Consider the following 13460-nt stretch of genomic DNA (forward strand, 5'->3'; position numbering starts at 1 on the left):
CTCCAATCATCTTCAGGTATCTGTGTGTTAAGTTTATAGATGTACTCTTTCTTACGGTGTATCCTGCCTAACAGTTAAAGGGATAGATTCTCCGTCGCCTGTGTTGAGTCAAACCACTCATTGGTTGGCTTTGTGTGAATACGCCCAGGCATACGGTGTGTCCAGGCATCAGTAGTTCCTGCCCAGTGGCATTGGGGCTGTCCTTGGCAGACTCCTGTGCATAAATACCCAACAGTCTGCCTGCCTGCCTGACTGCCTGCCTGCCAGTCCTGACTGAGATTCCCATGCTCTGGAGCACTTCCTCGTACCCAAAGAACTGCTTCAGGCTGCACTACTGGATTGCATTCAACCTATTCAAGGACACTCAAGGAGATTCTTCTTTCAGAGCAGACAAGGAAACTGTCTTAGTAGGACACAGACTGTGTTCAGACTGGACTGGGATAGAGTCTGTCTTCAGAGGGTCGACTAGGACACCTGCAGTGTAGAGGGAGGAGAGGGAGGACGAGAGGCGGACGGCCATGTCGTTGTCGGGAGACGTGTGTGTGGTGACGGGGGCGTGCGGGTTCCTGGGGAAGAATCTGGTCCAGTTGCTCCTGGAGGAGGAGAAGCTGGCTGAGATCCGCCTGCTGGACAAGACCGTCCAACCGGAGCTCGTACGGGACCTGGAGGGTAATATATCTTATACCTGAGATTTCAAGTCGGTGCACGTGTATATAAGATATGTTCAGACTTTCCAAGTACATCTGTGTGTGTGTGTGTGTGTGTGTGTGTGTGTGTGTGTGTGTGTGTGTGTGTGTGTGTGTGTGTGTGTGTGTGTCAGTGTGTGTGGTCAAGCATTACTGTTTGTAAGTGGAGGTGTGGGAAAGGGTTCCAGACGCATTATCATACGTTTCACAATTTCCTTTTTAAATGTGCACGCACCCTACATTCCAATCAGAATAGCAGTGGCCCTCTCCACCCTCATGTAGAGGCGAGCCATGACCTCTCCTTTCAGTTCTCTGAAGTAGAGGATTCATTCAGAACCCGTCTTTCACATCCCTAATCTCTCTTGACGCTTCAAAAAAGAGGTTGGCACAGACCCCACCTCTCTGCTAGTTCCCTAACTTGGTCCTTGAGGATGAAGGCCATTCATTCAGCCTGTTGCACAACAGAAGCCTTGCTGCTTCAGAGTTGTACATTGTATGAATCGTTTTTATTTTATTTATTTTTTTATCTGCAGCTGAAGGGAGTAATTATTTTCTAGCAAAATGAATTGGGTAAGACAGAACACAAGAATCTGCTTTTTCTGTGAAGTTATCACATGTAGCAAACACGTTTCACGTTACGCAAACTTGGTTGTTGGAATGTGAAGCTGATTTACAGTAACTACTGTATGTCATCTACTTACAAGCTGCTTTATTCATTTGTAAAAATCATCATTTACTGAACCTGCACCGGATTATTGAGATTGGATTGATTAACTGGTTGATTAACCGGTTGTGGTGGTTGCGTCTTTAAATGCTTTCAGACAAAAGGGGTGAGACGACTTTGAGCTTCTTTGAAGGGGACATCAGGAATGCTGATCTCCTCAGAAGAGCCTGTCAGGGAGCATCCATCATCTTCCACACTGCCTCCCTCATCGACGTCACAGGAAGAGTGGATGAAAGTGAACTCCATGGAGTCAATGTTAAAGGTACAGAAGAGCAAGTGGCCGTTATTGTCAAAGGTGATATGGGGAAGTATTGAGCAATATATAGAACAAAAACCTTCCCAGAATGCCTTTACTAAAAGGAGCATGAAATCCGTCCAGGACAATCACTGAATACAAAATTACCGGCATATATGAAAAGCGTCTGCCAAATCACTAAATGTAAATGCTAACTTTCAGGGTAGTTGCTGTAACTTCTATAACAAAACTCTGTGCTGCTGCTTTAAAATCCTGCAGAGAGCGTCTTGGTTATTCCTTTGTCTCTCAGGGACCCAGATGCTTCTGGAAACATGCATCCAGGAGAACGTGTGCTCCATCATCTACACCAGCAGCATAGAGGTGGCCGGCCCCAATCCCCATGGAGACCCCATTTTCAACGGTGACGAGGAGACCCCTTACTCCGCCTGCCTGAAGTTCCCCTACAGCAGGACCAAGAAGGAGGCCGAGGAGCTGTGCTGTCGGGCCCAGGGGGAGGCGCTCCGAAACGGGGGCCGCCTGGCCACCTGCACCCTGCGGCCAATGTACATCTTTGGCGCCGGCTGCCGCTTCACTCTGGGCCACATGCGTGACGGGATCCACAACGGCGACGTGCTGCGGCGGATGTCACCCCGCAAGGCGCTCGTCAACCCCGTGTTCGTGGGGAACGTGGCCTTCGCTCACCTCCAGGCCGCCCGGGCCCTGCGGGATCCCCGGAGGAGAGCGCTGGTCGGCGGGAACTTCTACTACGTGGCGGACGACACGCCGCCGGTCAGCTACTCTGACTTCAACCACGTCGTGCTGGCACCGCTGGGCTTCGACATCCAGGAACGGCCCACCTTGCCCTTCCCCGTCCTCTACCTCCTCTGCTTCCTCATGGAGATGCTGCAGATGATGCTCCGCCCTTTCGTGCGATTCACCCCGCCCTTAAACAGGCAGCTCCTGACGATGCTGAACACACCATTCTCGTTCTCCTACCAGAAGGCCAAGAGGGATTTGGGATACACACCGCGATACGGCTGGGAGGAGGCTCGCAAGATCACCACTGATTGGCTGGCCTTAATGCTGGCCAAGGAGAGAGCACATATGAAAGCCAAATGATTTTAAATGTCAAAAAAGTGTGTTTAAATGTGTAATCTTTTGGATAGACCGCACTGAAAGAAGTGGTTAGAGTTGGCTCTTCCATCAAAACACTGTGTCAAACATTTTACTGAAATCATTCATTCATTGGTTTGAAAGCACCAAAACAAACCATGACCTTTTAGAAAAAGTACCAGGATATTTCAGGTAGAACTACAGAAATGTTATCTCTTACTTCCTGTGAATGTATCTCTTGAAACTCTATTAACGTCAATTCATGGTTAGGGTTAGGTTCAGGGATTGGGTTTGGTGAAGTTGATGTTCAGTGAACAATTAGAAAGACTGAACTTGAATTTCAACAAACCATCTGTAAAAGTCTCTCTAGGTGGACAATCCAAATAAAGTGTTACCCAATTTACATCTACAGCAATTGACATTCATTTGAGAAAAAGTTTGAATGTGATTCTATTCTGTATGCGAACAATATTAAATGCTGTGGTCCTGATCATTTGACTTTTGTTTTGAAGAATTTAATATTTGTTTTTTTAAAAAGGATGTGTTGCCACATATTTTGCAACACTGCATGCTTTTGGTCTACATTTGACTTTAATCAAATTGTATGACTTTCCACTTTACGTACAGAAATGTGAAATAGATCCTTTTGGAAAAGAACGATACCACAGAAATAGTTTGCAATAAATGTGTTCAATTGATGTGTGGGCTTTATGTTAGTCTTGGAAGGACAGCCAAAATGTTACCAACGACGGAAAACACCAGACTGGTAGATTTATACAAGTCTGAACCTTACAGGGATAGTAAAAAGCATTAGAGTGATAAGTATTGAGGATTATCCAATTCATCTGACTCCATTACATATTAAATGACCTACAATATTACCAAACAGTATATACGCCAATTGTGAGATCTTACTTAATGTAATGGCATGGCACATGATGAGTTATATTAATGGTTAAAGAATAAACAGTTTATTAATACAATAAACGGTAAGTTTAAATGTTACAAGGGTCAGTCAAACAGAATGTAATATAAAACCCAAATTAATAACCAAACCTGAAATGAATGGGTGAGAGAAATAGTGAAGGAGAGACAATCAGAAAGAGCAGAAGAAAAAGAGGGAAGTGAGGGGAGCCAAGAGCAAAGAGTAGACAAAAGACACCAGCCCCAACACACTAAAGTGGTTATGTACCTCAAAACCCATTGCTCAAAGCCAATCCCTTAAATCCACCAACTTTCCTTGATGCCCATAAAATAACATTCTCCCCCCACCAACCCTGGTCATCTGGGTATGTCCAGGCAGAGGTTACAATGTGCAAACCAAATTACACAGCTATAGCAGGTTCTTCAGATTGCAAGGAAACCATGATCAGACTACTGCCCACATCACAAGGATCAATTCAAGATCAAACATGAATATGTTACATTCATATACATTTGCATTACTTGGAAATCCCAAACCTATTGAGGTTCTCTCTGTGACAATGGGGGGTAAGGCTGATTCTACAGGAATGCAGCATGTGGCAATTAGTTCAACTCTGACCTGGCTCTGGGGTGCCTAATAGCAACAATGCATGATGGTTGCTGTGTAAACAAACAGTCCAGGTTGAGAAGCTGGCCATGTGAATGATTAATCCAGAACCTGGAGATTTTCAGAGTGAATTCTGCCTTACAGTCCTTTTACATTAGTGTATAGTACCGTTTGACAACATTAAACATAAGCTTAAGTAACACAATACACACAAACGCATGAGCAAAGTAGACGAACACAAACTTAATATGTATGCAGAAAAACGAAAGAAAAAAAATTCCTATTCAGGGAGACGCGGTCCAAGTCCAAAAGGCGGATGGTGATCGCTGAATGTCGTCATCAATGTTCACATCATCAATCAAGGGCATATAGATTAACAGATTTTGATGCTTGTGTTGTGCTTAGTATGTGTCTTCCATCTATGTTATCTAGAGCCTTGTCAGATAAAGTGAGGAACAGGCTTGGAAATAATCAGGACAGGAAAAATGCGCTTCTACAGTGGACAACCATTTGCATAACCATTTGCATGGCCAATGGTGCTACGTTCATTAGCATCCAAATGGTTATTGTGGGCCCAGGCCTTGCTGTCTGCAGCCCTCCACACATATGCCATCACACCCAAGACAAAACTCCACAGCACAGATTTATTTTACTTTCATTAGTTACCGAGTTCCTGTCCTTCTATGTATTTTGTTATTTTGTCTTTGTTTGTTCCACCCTTATCCCTTTTATTTTGTTCAGGTCTTGTGCCTTGACTGGGAAGTACTCTTGTACACTCCTGTTCTGTTGACTAACACCCCCCCCCCCCCCCACCCCACCCCACTCTGCCATCACCTATAGGGTGTGGTCTCACCTCCTCCCCCCCTGTTGTCTACCTGACTGAATGGTATAAATGCCAACACATTCATACAGTCAGGCCATTCTCCAAGCAACACACTTATAGAGGGTCTCCACGCTGAAATAAACTCCAGAAATCCTGACTACGTCTTCCGGTCCGTTCTTCAAGTTTGGCGTGCTCTTTTACATTCTATCAACACAGACTGGACTGGGATAGATTCTTTTTTCATAGGGCAGAACAAGAGGCGGACGGCCATGTCGTTGTTGGGAGACGTGTGTGTGGTGACGGGGGCGTGCGGGTTCCTGGGGAAGAATCTGGTCCAGTTGCTCCTGGAGGAGGAGAAGCTGGCTGAGATCCGCCTGCTGGACAAGACCGTCCAACCGGAACTCGTACGGGACCTGGAGGGTAAACTACATCTTATACCTTAGATTTCAAGTGTATGTGTTCGATATGTTCAGACTTTCTAAGTACGTGCGTGTGTGTGTGTGTGTGTGTGTGTGTGTGTGTGCGTGTGTGGTCAAGCATTAGTGTTGTAACTGAGTGTATGGAGGTTTGGGAAGGGGTTCCAGATGCCAGAGAGATAGGACTCAATATCTTGTATTAAAACTGATGTTCCAACACATTTTCATACTTTTCACAATTTCGTTTTCAATGTGTACGCACCCTATAATCCTATGCCACTTACATCACTGCAAAAACTACTACAATAGCAGTGTCTCTCTCCACCCTCATGTAGAGGCGAGCCATGACCTCTCCTTTCAGTTCTCTGAAGTAGAGGATTCATTTAGAACCGTCTTTCACATCCCTAATCTCTCTCTTGACGCTTCTAAGAAGAGACCGGATAGATCTCAGATGGCGTGTGTCTTCCAATGCTTTCAGACAAAAGGGGTGAGACGACTTTGAGCGTGTTTGAAGGGGACATCAGGAATGCTGATCTCCTCAGAAGAGCCTGTCAGGGAGCATCCATCATCTTCCACACTGCCTCCCTCATCGACGTCACAGGAAGAGTAGATGAAAGTGAACTCCATGGAGTCAATGTAAAAGGTACAGAAGAGCAAGTGGCCGTTATTATCACAGGAGATATGGGGAATTATTATATAACAAGAATAGTACAAGCGTTCTGATTGGCTAATGCGTGGTTAGCCTCCCGCGTATCGCCCGCTCAGGGGCCACAGCGGGCGATTCGGAATTCCGATTGCCCTCCTGACGTTCGGTCATGCCGGTAAATATCCCAGCATGACCTCACTCTCGGTTAGTAAGTAGTTAGTATTGAGCAATAAATAATAGGTCAAACATTTTCCCAGAATGCCTTTAATAAAAAAGAGCATTAAATCCATCTAGGGCAACCACGAAATACACAATTAAATATATGAAAAGCGTCTGCCAAATCCCTAAATGTAGATGTTAACTTTCAGGGAAGTTGCTGTAGCATCTATAACAAAACTCTGTACTGCTGTTTTAAAATCCTGCAGAGAGCGTCTTGGTTATTCCTTTGTCTCTCAGGGACCCAGATGCTTCTGGAAACATGCATCCAGGAGAACGTGTGCTCCATCATCTACACCAGCAGCATAGAGGTGGCCGGCCCCAATCCCCATGGAGACCCCATTGTCAACGGCAACGAGGAGACCCCTTACTCCACCAGCCTGAAGAGTCCGTACAGTAGGACCAAGAAGGAGGCCGAGGAGCTGTGCCGTCGGGCCCAGGGGGAGGCGCTCCGAAACGGAGGCCGCCTGGCCACCTGCACCCTGCGGCCCATGTACATCTTTGGCGCCGGCTGCCGCTTCACTCTGGGCCAGATGCGTGACGGGATCCGCAACGGCGACGTGCTGCGGCGGATGTCACCCCGCGAGGCGCTCGTCAACCCCGTGTTCGTGGGGAACGTGGCCTTCGCTCACCTCCAGGCCGCCCGGGCCCTGCGGGATCCCCGGAGGAGAGCGCTGGTCGGCGGGAACTTCTACTACGTGGCGGACGACACGCCGCCGGTCAGCTACTCTGACTTCAACCACGTCGTGCTGGCACCGCTGGGCTTCGACATCCAGGAACGGCCCACCTTGCCCTTCCCCGTCCTCTACCTCCTCTGCTTCCTCATGGAGATGCTGCAGATGATGCTCCGCCCTTTCGTGCGATTCACCCCGCCCTTAAACAGGCAGCTCCTGACGATGCTGAACACACCATTCTCGTTCTCCTACCAGAAGGCCAAGAGGGATTTGGGATACACACCGCGATACGGCTGGGAGGAGGCTCGCAAGATCACCACTGATTGGCTGGCCTTAATGCTGGCCAAGGAGAGAGCACATATGAAAGCCAAATGATTTTAAATGTCAAAAAAGTGTGTTTAAATGTGTAATCTTTTGGATAGACCGCACTGAAAGAAGTGGTTAGAGTTAGCTCTTCCATCAAAACACTGTGTCAAACATTTTACTGAAATCATTCATTCATTGGTTTGAAAGCACCAAAACAAACCATGACCTTTTAAAAAAGTACCAGGATATTTCAGGTAGAACTAGAGAAATGTTATCTCTTACTTCCTGTGAATGTATCTCTTGAAACTCTATTAACGTCAATTCATGGTTAGGGTTAGGTTCAGGGATTGGGTTTGGTGAAGTTGATGTTCAGTGAACAATTAGAAAGACTGAACTTGAATTTCAACAAACCATCTGTAAAAGTCTCTCTAGGTGGACAATCCAAATAAAGTGTTACCCAATTTACATCTACAGCAATTGACATTCATTTGAGAAAAAGTTTGAATGTGATTCTATTCTGTATGCGAACAATATTAAATGCTGTGGTCCTGATCATTTGACTTGTTTTGAAGAATTTAATATTTGTTTTTTTAAAAAGGATGTGTTGCCACAAATTTTGCAACACTGCATGCTTTTGGTCTACATTTGTCTTTAATCAAATTGTATGACTTTCCACTTTACGTACAGAAATGTGAAATAGATCCTTTTGGAAAAGAACGATACCACAGAAATAGTTTGCAATAAATGTGTTCAATTGATGTGTGGGCTTTATGTTAGTCTTGGAAGGACAGCCAAAATGTTACCAACGACGGAAAACACCAGACTGGTAGATTTATACAAGTCTGAACCTTACAGGAATAGTAAAAAGCATTAGAGTGATAAGTATTGAGGATTATCCAATTCATCTGACTCCATTACATATTAAATGACCTACAATATTACCAAACAGTATATACGCCAATTGTGAGATCTTACTTAATGTAATGGCATGGCACATGATGAGTTATATTAATGGTTAAAGAATAAACAGTTTATTAATACAATAAACGGTAAGTTTAAATGTTACAAGGGTCAGTCAAACAGAATGTAATATAAAACCCAAATTAATAACCAAACCTGAAATGAATGGGTGAGAGAAATAGTGAAGGAGAGACAATCAGAAAGAGCAGAAGAAAAAGAGGGAAGTGAGGGGAGCCAAGAGCAAAGAGTAGACAAAAGACACCAGCCCCAACACACTAAAGTGGTTATGTACCTCAAAACCCATTGCTCAAAGCCAATCCCTTAAATCCACCAACTTTCCTTGATGCCCATAAAATAACATTCTCCCCCCACCAACCCTGGTCATCTGGGTATGTCCAGGCAGAGGTTACAATGTGCAAACCAAATTACACAGCTATAGCAGGTTCTTCAGATTGCAAGGAAACCATGATCAGACTACTGCCCACATCACAAGGATCAATTCAAGATCAAACATGAATATGTTACATTCATATACATTTGCATTACTTGGAAATCCCAAACCTATTGAGGTTCTCTCTGTGACAATGGGGGGTAAGGCTGATTCTACAGGAATGCAGCATGTGGCAATTAGTTCAACTCTGACCTGGCTCTGGGGTGCCTAATAGCAACAATGCATGATGGTTGCTGTGTAAACAAACAGTCCAGGTTGAGAAGCTGTGGTGAGACCACTACCTTTAGTCCCCCTGGCCATGTGAATGATTAATCCAGAACCTGGAGATTTTCAGAGTGAATTCTGCCTTACAGTCCTTTTACATTAGTGTATAGTACCGTTTGACAACATTAAACATAAGCTTAAGTAACACAATACACACAAACGCATGAGCAAAGTAGACGAACACAAACTTAATATGTATGCAGAAAAACGAAAGAAAAAAATGTCCTATTCAGGGAGACACGGTCCAAGTCCAAAAGGCGCATGGTGATCGCTGAATGTCGTCATCAATGTTCACATCATCAATCAAGGGCATATAGATTAACAGATTTTGATGCTTGTGTTGTGCTTAGTATGTGTCTTCCATCTATGTTATCTAGAGCCTTGTCAGATAAAGTGAGGAACAGGCTTGGAAATAATCAGGACAGGAAAAATGCGCTTCTACAGTGGACAACCATTTGCATAACCATTTGCATGGCCAATGGTGCTGCGTTCATTAGCATCCAAATGGTTATTGTGGGCCCAGGCCTTGCTGTCTGCAGCCCTCCACACATATGCCATCACACCCAAGACAAAACTCCACATCACAGATTTATTTTACTTTCATTAGTTACCGAGTTCCTGTCCTTCTATGTATTTTGTTATTTTGTCTTTGTTTGTTCCACCCTTATCCCTTTTATTTTGTTCAGGTCTTGTGCCTTGATTGGGAAGTACTCTTGTACACTCCTGTTCAGTTGACTAACACCCCCCACCCCCACCCCCCCCACCCCACCCCACTCTCTCCCCTTTCTGCCATCAGCTATAGGGTGTGGTCTCACCTCCTCCCCCCCTGTTGTCTACCTGACTGAATGGTATAAATGCCAACACATTCATACAGTCAGGCCATTCTCCAAGCAACACACTTATAGAGGGTCTCCACGCTGAAATAAACTCCAGAAATCCTGACTACGTCTTCCTGTCCGTTCTTCAAGTTTGGCGTGCTCTTTTACATTCTATCAACACAGACTGGACTGGGATAGAGTCTGTTTTCATAGGGCAGAACGAGAGGTGGACGGCCATGTCGTTGTCGGGAGACGTGTGTGTGGTGACGGGGGCGTGCGGGTTCCTGGGGAAGAATCTGGTCCAGTTGCTCCTGGAGGAGGAGAAGCTGGCTGAGATCCGCCTGCTGGACAAGACCGTCCAACCGGAACTCGTACGGGACCTGGAGGGTAAACTACATCTTATACCTTAGATTTCAAGTGTATGTGTTCGATATGTTCAGACTTTCTAAGTACGTGCGTGTGTGTGTGTGTGTGTGTGTGTGTGTGTGTGTGTGTGTGTGCGTGTGTGGTCAAGCATTAGTGTTGTAACTGAGTGTATGGAGGTTTGGGAAGGGGTTCCAGATGCCAGAGAGATAGGACTCAATATCTTGTATTAAAACTGATGTTCCAACACATTTTCATACTTTTCACAATTTCGTTTTCAATGTGTACGCACCCTATAATCCTATGCCACTTACATCACTGCAAAAACTACTACAATAGCAGTGTCTCTCTCCACCCTCATGTAGAGGCGAGCCATGACCTCTCCTTTCAGTTCTCTGAAGTAGAGGATTAATTTAGAACCGTCTTTCACATCCCTAATCTCTCTCGATGCTTCTAAGAAGAGACCGGATAGATCTCAGATGGCGTGTGTCTTCCAATGCTTTCAGACAAAAGGGGTGAGACGACTTTGAGCGTGTTTGAAGGGGACATCAGGAATGCTGATCTCCTCAGAAGAGCCTGTCAGGGAGCATCCATCATCTTCCACACTGCCTCCCTCATCGACGTCACGGGAAGAGTGGATGAAAGTGAACTCCATGGAGTCAATGTAAAAGGTACAGAAGAGCAAGTGGCCGTTATTATCACAGGAGATATGGGGAATTATTATATAACAAGAATAGTACAAGCGTTCTGATTGGCTAATGCGTGGTTAGCCTCCCGCGTATCGCCCGCTCAGGGGCCACAGCGGGCGATTCGGAATTCCGATTGCCCTCCTGACGTTCGGTCATGCCGGTAAATATCCCAGCATGACCTCACTCTCGGTTAGTAAGTAGTTAGTATTGAGCAATAAATAATAGGTCAAACATTTTCCCAGAATGCCTTTAATAAAAAAGAGCATTAAATCCATCTAGGGCAACCACGAAATACACAATTAAATATATGAAAAGCGTCTGCCAAATCCCTAAATGTAGATGTTAACTTTCAGGGAAGTTGCTGTAGCATCTATAACAAAACTCTGTACTGCTGTTTTAAAATCCTGCAGAGAGCGTCTTGGTTATTCCTTTGTCTCTCAGGGACCCAGATGCTTCTGGAAACATGCATCCAGGAGAACGTGTGCTCCATCATCTACACCAGCAGCATAGAGGTGGCCGGCCCCAATCCCCATGGAGACCCCATTGTCAACGGCAACGAGGAGACCCCTTACTCCACCAGCCTGAAGAGTCCGTACAGTAGGACCAAGAAGGAGGCCGAGGAGCTGTGCCGTCGGGCCCAGGGGGAGGCGCTCCGAAACGGGGGCCGCCTGGCCACCTGCACCCTGCGGCCCATGTACATCTTTGGCGCCGGCTGCCGCTTCACTCTGGGCCAGATGCGTGACGGGATCCGCAACGGCGACGTGCTGCGGCGGATGTCACCCCGCAAGGCGCTCGTCAACCCCGTGTTCGTGGGGAACGTGGCCTTCGCTCACCTCCAGGCCGCCCGGGCCCTGCGGGATCCCCGGAGGAGAGCGCTGGTCGGCGGGAACTTCTACTACGTGGCCGACGACACGCCGCCGGTCAGCTACTCCGACTTCAATCACGTCGTGCTGGCACCGCTGGGCTTCGACATCCGGGAATGGCCCACCTTGCCCTTCCCCGTTCTCTACCTCTTTTGCTTCCTCATGGAGATGTTGCAGATGATTCTCCGCCCTTTTGTGCGATTCGCCCCGCCCTTAAACAGGCATCTTCTGACGATGCTGAACACACCATTCTCGTTCTCCTACCAGAAGGCCAAGAGGGATTTGGGATACACGCCGCGATACGGCTGGGAGGAGGCTCGCAAGATCACCACTGATTGGCTGGCCTTAATGCTGGCCAAGGAGAGAGCACAAATGAAAGCCAAATGATTTGAAATGTTTAAAAAGTGTGTTTAAATGTGTAATCATTTGGATAGACCGCACTGAAAGAAGTGGGCTACACTGTGTCAAACATTTTACTAAAAAAACTAAAACATTTTACTGAAATCATTCATTCATTGGTTTGAAAGCACCAAAGTAAAAACAAACCATGACCTTTTAGAAAAAGTACCAGGATATTTCAGGTATAATACAGAAATGTTATCTCTTACTTCCTGTGAATGTATCTCTTGAAACTCTTAACATCTCTTAACGTCAATTCATGGTTTGGGTTAGGGGCAGGGATTGGGTTTGGTGAAGTTGATGTTCAGTGAACAATTAGAAAGACTGAACTTGAATTTTAACAAACTATCTGTACAAGTCTCTGTAGGTGGACAATCCAAATAAAGTGTTACCCAATTTACATCTACAGCAATTGACATTCATTTGAGAAAAAGTTTGAATGTGATTCTATTCTGTATGCGAACAATATTAAATGCTGTGGTCCTGATCATTTGACTTTTGTTTTGAAGAATTTAATATTTGTTTTTTTTAAAAAGGATGTGTTGCCACATATTTTGCAACACTGCATGCTTTTGGTCTACATTTGTCTTTAATCAAATTGTATGACTTTCCACTTTACGTACAGAAATGTGAAATAGATCCTTTTGGAAAAGAACGATACCACAGAAATAGTTTGCAATAAATGTGTTCAATCTGTCTGTACAAGTCTCTGTAGGTGGACAATCCAAATAAAGTGTTACCCAATTTACATCTACAGCAATTGACATTCATTTGAGAAAAAGTTTGAATGTGATTCTATTCTGTTTGTGAACAATATTAAACGGTGTGGCAATATTTTGGTCTACATTTGTCTTTAAACAAATTGTATGACTTTCCACTTTACCAACAGAAATGTGAAATAGATCCTTTTGGAAAAGAACGATACCATTTACCATTTACAAAAATATATATTTGTATTTATTTGACTGGAGAAATCTCTCCAACACCAAACATACATTCAAAAACAAACACACATAAATAAGATCTTAAACAGTACTAAAAAAAACAGCTAACTTGTTTAAACAGCAATCCAATAGGATCTACTTCACCTCAAGCAAGTACTCCTTCTCAACCACCCCTTCCAAAGGAATCAGGCAACCTTAAAAAATGCTGCCCAATGCCAAATTGGACCAAACATGCCTAATTGGATCCAACCATGTCAGTGGGGTAGTCCTATAATATACATAAACATTATATTAAGAAATACATAAAAAAAAGCCCACCCATAACCATACATTTACACC

At 44.9% G+C, this 13460-nt stretch overlaps 3 protein-coding genes and 1 long non-coding RNA gene across 4 annotated transcripts; all 4 read left to right on the top strand.

Moving 5' to 3' along the window:
* The first annotated feature begins 231 nt into the window (after positions 1 to 231).
* On the top strand, positions 232 to 3456 carry LOC105913281 (3 beta-hydroxysteroid dehydrogenase/Delta 5-->4-isomerase-like). Its single transcript, XM_012842327.3, has 3 exons — positions 232 to 669; positions 1508 to 1672; positions 1956 to 3456. Exons 1-3 carry the CDS (start codon positions 519 to 521, stop codon positions 2762 to 2764), a joined length of 1125 nt encoding a protein of 374 aa, XP_012697781.2. The 5' UTR covers positions 232 to 518; the 3' UTR covers positions 2765 to 3456.
* Positions 3457 to 5381: 1925 nt separating this feature from the next.
* On the top strand, positions 5382 to 7501 carry LOC105913280 (3 beta-hydroxysteroid dehydrogenase/Delta 5-->4-isomerase-like). Its single transcript, XM_012842326.2, has 3 exons — positions 5382 to 5532; positions 6007 to 6171; positions 6631 to 7501. The coding sequence occupies exons 1-3, from the start codon at positions 5382 to 5384 to the stop codon at positions 7437 to 7439; spliced, it is 1125 nt and encodes a 374-aa protein (XP_012697780.2). The 3' UTR covers positions 7440 to 7501.
* A 145-nt stretch (positions 7502 to 7646) lies between these two features.
* LOC122128643 lies at positions 7647 to 12925 on the top strand. Its single transcript, XR_006151530.1, has 2 exons — positions 7647 to 7802; positions 12893 to 12925. It is a non-coding gene; the product is annotated as an uncharacterized LOC122128643 (long non-coding RNA).
* On the top strand, positions 10100 to 12165 carry LOC105913236 (3 beta-hydroxysteroid dehydrogenase/Delta 5-->4-isomerase-like). Its single transcript, XM_031578716.1, has 3 exons — positions 10100 to 10250; positions 10733 to 10897; positions 11357 to 12165. The coding sequence occupies exons 1-3, from the start codon at positions 10100 to 10102 to the stop codon at positions 12163 to 12165; spliced, it is 1125 nt and encodes a 374-aa protein (XP_031434576.1).
* Positions 12926 to 13460: the final 535 nt, after the last annotated feature.

This window comes from Clupea harengus, chromosome 2 (assembly GCF_900700415.2).
Source record: "Clupea harengus chromosome 2, Ch_v2.0.2, whole genome shotgun sequence".
In the NCBI taxonomy this organism is placed as follows: domain Eukaryota; kingdom Metazoa; phylum Chordata; class Actinopteri; order Clupeiformes; family Clupeidae; genus Clupea; species Clupea harengus.

What these genes read in the sequence shown, in the direction of transcription:
- LOC105913281 (XM_012842327.3), top strand. Translation starts at nt 519, where the DNA reads ATGTCGTTGTCGGGAGACGTGTGTGTGGTGACGGGGGCGTGCGGGTTC. An exon ending in GCTCGTACGGGACCTGGAGG is followed by an intron (nt 670 to 1,507) that starts GTAATATATCTT and finishes AAATGCTTTCAG; the next exon opens with ACAAAAGGGGTGAGACGACT. An exon ending in CCATGGAGTCAATGTTAAAG is followed by an intron (nt 1,673 to 1,955) that starts GTACAGAAGAGC and finishes TTTGTCTCTCAG; the next exon opens with GGACCCAGATGCTTCTGGAA.
- LOC105913236 (XM_031578716.1), top strand. Translation starts at nt 10,100, where the DNA reads ATGTCGTTGTCGGGAGACGTGTGTGTGGTGACGGGGGCGTGCGGGTTC. An exon ending in ACTCGTACGGGACCTGGAGG is followed by an intron (nt 10,251 to 10,732) that starts GTAAACTACATC and finishes CAATGCTTTCAG; the next exon opens with ACAAAAGGGGTGAGACGACT. An exon ending in CCATGGAGTCAATGTAAAAG is followed by an intron (nt 10,898 to 11,356) that starts GTACAGAAGAGC and finishes TTTGTCTCTCAG; the next exon opens with GGACCCAGATGCTTCTGGAA.
- LOC105913280 (XM_012842326.2), top strand. Translation starts at nt 5,382, where the DNA reads ATGTCGTTGTTGGGAGACGTGTGTGTGGTGACGGGGGCGTGCGGGTTC. An exon ending in ACTCGTACGGGACCTGGAGG is followed by an intron (nt 5,533 to 6,006) that starts GTAAACTACATC and finishes CAATGCTTTCAG; the next exon opens with ACAAAAGGGGTGAGACGACT. An exon ending in CCATGGAGTCAATGTAAAAG is followed by an intron (nt 6,172 to 6,630) that starts GTACAGAAGAGC and finishes TTTGTCTCTCAG; the next exon opens with GGACCCAGATGCTTCTGGAA.